The following is a 7,226-nucleotide window of genomic DNA, read 5'->3' as shown; positions in this document are numbered from 1 at the left end:
CAGCCGCATCTCGCAGTCGCAGGCCTCTCCAAATCTGGACTCCAACTAGCAGGACCCCCGCACCCAGCTTTAAGCCCACCAGCCGCATCTCGCAGTCGCAGGCCTCTCCAAATCTGGACTATAACTAGCAGGACCCCCACCCCCACCCAATATAGCACTTATATAGACCATCATAGGCAATAGAATAGAGGTACTTAAAACATCAAAGATTCCCTGCACAGAGAAGTTTTTAACATGTAAAGGAACTTGGCCTCCTTCTGGAACCAATATAGCACTTACATATACTGAAAGTTTACTTTTGGTTTCATAAGACACCTACCTTAAACCCTAAACCTTTTTTTACCAAAGGTGTAAAAAAGAAGTCTAAAATTGCAAGTGAACAACAATACTCTAGGTGCACTACCTGTAGAGCTCCAGTCCATAAGGAAACTAAATGAGTAAGAAATTGCAAAGGAACCCAACCAACTAAAGGATCTCACAAAACATTGTACCTAACAGTCTTTATTTCTATACATCAGGTCAGCTTTGTATTGTTTATACCATCAGGAGAACCCTTCTTCCACTCCTATCCATGAGTATGGCCCCAAACAATGTAATGGGAATCTGAAACGATCATGGTTATAAACAAAGTGTTGTAATCAGTAACTTGTACCGCTGAAAGCAATTTATGTCAAACCTGAATAATGCCAATCAAGATGGTTCCAAGTTTTGCAGGAATCCTGATATGATAAGAGTCAAATAGTCATGAAGGACTGTTACAAAAGGACAACACGATATTAGAGACATTTGATTAGCAGCAGAACTGAAGAATAGCTTACATCGAAGGCAACACCATTTATCCCTCCGAGTTGCTGAAAAACCAACAAGCCAACACCCACCTGTGCATATAAGATTAGCAATTATATAACTGGCAAAATATTCTGAAAAGTTCCATATGATCAAATTCCAAATTCAATGACCAAAACAGATGCATATTCTAAAGGTACGTAGTTGAATAAATGATTCCTTATGTTTTTTTTTTTGTTTCACAATGTAGAAACTGATGGGTCTTTTTTGGTAGTCATGTTACCAAAAATAATGCTAAGGTTTTTAGCTGCAAATAATTTATTACATGAACATGATGGCAAGGCGATGAATATTCTTACTAAGCAGATGTTTAATTGTGCAGTGGTCCTCCGTCTTGATGACCTGTCCGTAATATGAAGATGTGTAAGAAATTCCCATTATGGCGAACAAAGCAATGGAACGAATACCATCTATCAAAGAAGGTAATCATTTGAAGTTTTCAATGATTTGAAGTTTTCAACCATGCATATAGATTAGTTTTCGAGTTTGGTCCTGTACCGATGTAAGACCAGCAAAGGTTCCCGGAGCTGCAGTTTAAATAAGCATCGTATAAAACATTCAGCATAGCATACTGTATCATCACTTTAACTAAGGTATACGCATACACTTTGCTGGGAGCATTTTGAGGTGAATGGTTAAATCAATTTAGCAAAAAAAATTTTTGGGAAAAAAGCATAAAGCATGGAGATATTTATATCCGGTACATCCAACAGAATGCTGGCTAGTAGACCTCACTCAATGAACTATGAAATCAATCGATCCAACTTAATGAGTCAGTTCAATCAAATGATCCAATGTTGCTCTGATGATAGGAATATGCTTTGGCTTACTCAAACGCTGCTTAGGTAATAGTATATATAAGATAATATAATTTCAAACACCAGAAATTCACTTTGAGAAGCTAATAATTAGTGTTAAGGTCAACGCGCTGGCCTGCATGACGGTTGAAGTTGTTTTTGAAGACTAAATGTTGCTGCAACAATTATATCACGGGCAGTTTTGACCATAGTTTTTAAGGCGTCGCTATACCGACGCCATATCGTCGCCATATCGCCGTGGCGTTTTTCTGGCTCTCACCACGGCGACGCCACGGCTCCGGCGTGTATGGCGTCCGCCATAGCGCCGTGGCGTCCTGTGGCGCCTTTGTGCGCTGTGGCGGGCGCAATAAACGGTGAGGGTGAGGGTGAGGCCGTGACCGTGGCCGTGAGGGTACCTGTATAGGCCGAGTGCGATTGGAGCTCTCCGGACCGAGCCCGAGACGCAACCGCAAGCAGACCTCCGAGCCGCCGCCGCCATCGGCCGCCGGGACGGTCGCCCTCCGCCCGCCCCCGCCTGGAAATCCGTCCGCTTTGCCCTCCGTCGTCCTCCCCCGCCCTCCGTTGGCCTCCCCCCGCCCTCCGTCGGCCTCGCCCGAGCCCAAGCCGGCCGCCCCCGCCTGGATCTCTCGAGCCGCCGGCCCTCAAGCTTCAGCGCCCGCCAGGTACTCTCTCTCTCTCGTCTCTACTCTGTTCTGCCAGGTATTGAGGGGGAAGGGGCACCAGGGCTCCACCGAGGGGGAGGGGATGCCTGGGGACCACTACGCCGGGGGGCAGGGAGGCGAGCCGAGCGAGCGCGCAGGGGGGCGGGGGGGCGGAAGAGCAGAGGAGCGCGAGCGGACCGGGCGGGCGTGGGCGGTGATGAGACGCCGCTGCGGGCTTAGCAGAGGAGCGCGCAGTGAAGTAGTGAAGGTCTTGATTTGATTGGTCAACTCAAGAACGCATGCTTCCTTCTTCTTTTTTTGCAGAACATGGCTACTCAAGGGACCGGAAGCGCGGAGGCCTCGGATGCCGCATCAAATATTGATCCAAAGACTGATCCAAAGCGGAAGCCGGCAAAGTCAAATGATCCTGGGTGGAAATATGGATTTTGGCCAACCATTGGCAATAGAGATGTTGTGCAGTGTTGCTTATGTGATAGAAGAATAACCGGAGGAATTACAAGGCTCAAGGAGCATCTTGTGGGTGGTTATGGAGATGTTCAGAAATGTGTCAAAACCACAGCAACTATTGCACGAGAGATGCAAGATGCTATGAAGAAGAAGAAGAGACCACTCGTCCTTGATGACGAAGAAGGAGAGCAACAAGGGGAAGATCATGATGTGATTGTTTTGACAGAGGAGTCCCAAGATGTTGCTACAAGCATTGTGCATCCTAGTTCAGGGACAGCTGCCAAAAGGAAACAATCCACATTGAAGTTCAGTGCTCCAAAACAGCCCAGCACCAAGTCAGTTGGTTCAATGCTTCGGAGAACTCCAACAGAGGTTGTGGAAGAAAGACACTCGAAGGGTCCTTCTCAAATCAGTATTCAAGCTAGCATGAGGACAAAGGAAGAAAGAGAAGCTGTCAACTTAGAGTGGGCCAGGTTCTTTTATGAGTGTGGCATACCATTCAATGCCATAAATTCTAGACAGTTTGAGATTGCTATAGAGGCCACTGCACAGTACGGTTCTGGGTATAAGCCTCCTACCTACCATGAGCTTAGGGAGCCATTGCTCCAAAAGGTTGTTAAGGAGACAGATGATTTGAGGAAGAAACATGAGGATGCATGGAAACAATATGGCTGCACATTGATGTCAGATGGATGGACGGATAGGAGGGGGCATCATTTGATCAACTTTCTAGTCAATAGTCCAGAGGGGACTTTCTTCTTGGAGTCAGTTGATGCATCAAGAAGGGCGGGCCTGGTGCAAGCGGTAGAGTCTTACCGCCTGTGACCGGAAGGTCCCGGGTTCGAGTCGCGGTCTCCTCGCATTGCACAGGCGAGGGTAAGGCTTGCCACTGACACCCTTCCCCAGACCCCGCACAGAGCGGGAGCTCTCTGCACTGGGTACGCCCTTTTAGTCAGTTGATGCATCAAGTGAAGTTCATGATCAGGTGATGTTAGCTGATTTGTTAGAGAAGAAAATCATGGACATTGGAGTAGATAATCACTAATAATGGAGCTAACTATAAAGCAGCGGGCAAGCTTCTCATGGAGAGGTTTCCTACACTTTATTGGACTCCTTGTGCTGCACACTGCTTAGACCTTATGTTGGAAGACGTAGGGAAGTTGAAGGAATTTAAGAAGCCTATCTCACGTGCCCGACATGTCACTACTTTCATCTATAGACATGGAAGACTTCTTAGTGCAATGAGGGAGAAGACAAATGGGAGGGATCTTGTGAGACCCGCAGCCACTCGGTTTGCTACCACATTCCTCACCTTGCAGAGTTTGTACAAGCACAAAGATGCATTAAGATTTCTGTTTACCACCGAGGATTGGACTGGTTGCAAACTAGCAAAGACAGAGGCCGGAAAAAAAGTGTATGATATTGTGCTTTCTAGGGAGTTTTGGAACTCCGTTGAGGATTGCCTTAGAGCTTCTCTACCACTTATCATTGTGTTGAGGGTGGTTGATGGTGATGAGAGGCCTGCCATGGCAGAGGTTGCTGCTCTCATGAATCATGCAAAAGAGAAGATCAAGGCTAGCTTCTCTACTGAAAACAAGAGAAGCTTGCTCAACAAGATCATACAAATTATTGAGAGCCGTTGGGATAGGCAAATGGATACACCACTCTATGGCGCTGCCCTCTTTTTGAACCCAGGAAAATTCTATACCATCCAAAAGGAGAATGATGAATATGTTGGTCATCTAAGGGGTTGTTTCAATGATGTGCTTGCACGAATGGTGGAAGATGAGAGCATTCGAAACAAAATTGATCAACAATCCATGCTCTATGAAGATCAACGTGGAGATATCTTCAAGAATTGTATGGCCCTCCAAACCATGAAGTCAAAGAACCCTCGTAAGTGATTTAAAAATTTAATTGCTGCATGTTATTTAAGGCTTAAATCCTAATATATGAATGTGTATTGTTAATTTAGTTGATTGGTGGCGTACGTATGGTGGCCGATCCATTGACCTACAAAGATTTGCAAAGCGTATTGTTAGTCTTTGTGCTTCATCATCCGGTTGTGAGCGTAATTGGAGCACTTTTGAATTTGTAAGTAAAGTACTAAGTTCCATAATTCAATTGAATGAAACCGGTTAAAGCATATTTTATTAACTTTGCTTGCTTTATGATCAATTGTAGATTCATACTAAGAAGAGAAACCGGCTGGAGCATAAAAGATTGAATGATTTGGTTTATGTTTCCTATAATCGGAAAATGACTAGTAGGTTCCGAAAGCGCCGCGAGGAAGCGGGTAAAAGCTACGACCCTTTGGTTATAGAAGATTTTGATTGGAACAATGAATGGGTAGACCCAATGGCCCAACCTGAAGGTGCTCGTGGTTCGGACCTCACATGGGATCAAGTTGATGAAGCCATTGGTGCATCACGTGAGCTTCGAGGTCGTAATCTTCCTAGGACCTACGCTCGTCGTGCAAGGCATATATCAAGAGTGGTTGAAGAAGATGAGGAAGAGGGAGAGGAAGAAGAGATCATCTTGGATGATGATGATGATATAGATGATTTTGGTGAACAACCAATGGATGCTACTGAAGATGGTGGAGAGAACGTGGATGCTTCTAACGATCTCGATGAGTTTGCATTGGACGACTTTTGAGAGATGAGAGATTTGGAAGTTTGAGAGATGAGAGAGTTCTATGTCTTTTGTGCTACATTTACATTGCTATTTTGATTTGCTAATATTGTAGACTATACCTTTTAAGCTACATTTGCATTACCATTTGTCAATATAATTTCCTAATATCCTAGACTATAATGTATGTATTCGCCACGCCGATGTGTGTATGGCGTCGCCACGCCGCGCGCCATAGACGCTGTAAAGGTGTGAAGGTGGTGGGTCGCCGCGCCTCGCCACGCCGCCGTAAAAACTATGGTTTTGACCATGTAATGGTATGGGCGTATGGAAATCTTAAGATTAACTTAGGTCCATACACCATAGGAATTACCACCTCACAATCATACAACAAACTGAAGAAACAGCAGCAATAGGTAATACTTTTTTCGAATGCAGTAGCAATGGATAATAGTAACTGGAGCAAGAATGTGTACCCATTCACTTGGGCAGAGTGATCTATAGTACTTACCAAACTTTTGACACTCAGGAGCACCCTCCCTTTTTTAAGCTACACACCTGTTATAAAATTGCAATTAGTTACAACCAAAAGCTGGAAGAACCCCAATTATTTTCTGAAAGAGTTTAGACATACCTATGACTTTCAATATAGCGTGTGAAGCAATGTCTTGTTTGATTTGTTGTTGGGAAACGAAAATCTGCTGGAGCTGCCTCCATCTGGATACTATAAATGTTCAGTAACAACTTATAGAATGTAACTGCTCATAGCTAGTTGGTGATGTCGTAACTTAATTTCAGTTTTTTCATAGCTGGTTCGTCAGTACCCTCACTACTTTCTTCAGTACCAGAAGTTGCCCTCACTACTTTGGTCAGTGTCCTCCAACCAAACAGTCAATATTCAATAGGTAGGGTCTGCCTGTAAGACACCACAACACCACATAATTCAGTAAATTCCTGAGAGCAATTCACTTGGAAGGTTCAGTAACACAATATCTCATAGTCATATGAAATCTGAGGAACAGTAACCAAGGCATGGGTCGTAAGAACACATTTAACGCATACCATCATTGAATTCTTTTTTTTTTCAGAAAACCAGAATTAGTAGGCACAATAGGCTGTAATTAGATGAGATCCGAATACAAACGAATTAGGTTTGGCAACAGCAAACAGTGAGAGGCGGGGTGGGCGTACCCGGTGGGTGCTCGTCGCCAGCGAAGGGACTGATGGTGGGCTGCCACCACATCCGGCCATAGAACTGAGCCACCACCGCCCACGCAGAGGAAGAGCCGACACAGGGCGCAGCGACGTAGGGCCACGCGCCGCCGGAGCCAAAGGGCGGGGCCAGGCCCGGACTCGCGTCACCCGCGTCGGGTGCGCCGCCCAAGGGGGGCCGCGGCTGCCGGAGCTAAGGCCAGGGCTGGAGCCAGGCCCGGGCGCTGGGATGGGGCACGGCGCGCCGCCGCTGGAGGGCGCAGGCGCGCGAGGCGGATTCAGCGAGACAACGAAGGTTGGACGGGGTTTGCTTTTGGCGTCCGTGGGGGGCTGGGAAAGGATAAGGCCAAGGGGAGCGGAGGGGCGCGGCTGCTGCATGCGAGCGTGGCGGTCATCCCGCGCATGGAGGCAAGATCGGACGGCTCGTGGCGTTTCACTGTTGCTGAGCAGTGAACTGAGTCTGTGAATACGGGGAACACTATTGAACTACAGTAGTCATCACCAAGATCTTTATAGATGCGCCGTTTCTGTTGCGACTTCTGACTCCGGGCCGCCGCTCTCGAACCCCGACTGCGAGACGCGACTGAGCTGGCGCGGCGGCGCCGGC

At 46.6% G+C, this 7,226-nt stretch overlaps 1 protein-coding gene and 1 long non-coding RNA gene across 5 annotated transcripts; one reads left to right on the top strand and one right to left on the bottom strand.

Moving 5' to 3' along the window:
- Window positions 1-226: 226 nt before the first annotated feature.
- Window positions 227-6,952, bottom strand: LOC136461883 (uncharacterized). Of its 4 annotated transcripts, none has more exons than XR_010760477.1 (8): window positions 6,599-6,952; window positions 6,196-6,323; window positions 6,042-6,124; window positions 5,919-5,965; window positions 1,146-1,188; window positions 819-878; window positions 677-719; window positions 227-603 (listed from the first exon to the last, which is right to left on the bottom strand). It is a non-coding gene; the product is annotated as an uncharacterized lncRNA (long non-coding RNA). The 4 variants fall into 4 exon arrangements; XR_010760479.1 differs by having other exon boundaries at window positions 6,042-6,131; window positions 6,232-6,323; XR_010760478.1 differs by having other exon boundaries at window positions 6,232-6,323.
- On the top strand, window positions 3,856-5,431 carry LOC136461882 (uncharacterized). Its single transcript, XM_066461236.1, has 3 exons — window positions 3,856-4,669; window positions 4,749-4,867; window positions 4,958-5,431. The coding sequence occupies exons 1-3, from the start codon at window positions 3,856-3,858 to the stop codon at window positions 5,429-5,431; spliced, it is 1,407 nt and encodes a 468-aa protein (XP_066317333.1).
- Window positions 6,953-7,226: the final 274 nt, after the last annotated feature.

This window comes from Miscanthus floridulus, chromosome 6, assembly GCF_019320115.1.
Source record: "Miscanthus floridulus cultivar M001 chromosome 6, ASM1932011v1, whole genome shotgun sequence".
Lineage (NCBI taxonomy): Eukaryota > Viridiplantae > Streptophyta > Magnoliopsida > Poales > Poaceae > Miscanthus > Miscanthus floridulus.
Note: the sequence above shows the minus strand (reverse complement) of the source record. Positions and strands in the feature narration are given on the sequence as shown.

What these genes read in the sequence shown, in the direction of transcription:
- LOC136461882 (XM_066461236.1), top strand. Translation starts at nt 3,856, where the DNA reads ATGGAGAGGTTTCCTACACTTTATTGGACTCCTTGTGCTGCACACTGC. An exon ending in CATGAAGTCAAAGAACCCTC is followed by an intron (nt 4,670 to 4,748) that starts GTAAGTGATTTA and finishes TTGTTAATTTAG; the next exon opens with TTGATTGGTGGCGTACGTAT. An exon ending in ATTGGAGCACTTTTGAATTT is followed by an intron (nt 4,868 to 4,957) that starts GTAAGTAAAGTA and finishes GATCAATTGTAG; the next exon opens with ATTCATACTAAGAAGAGAAA.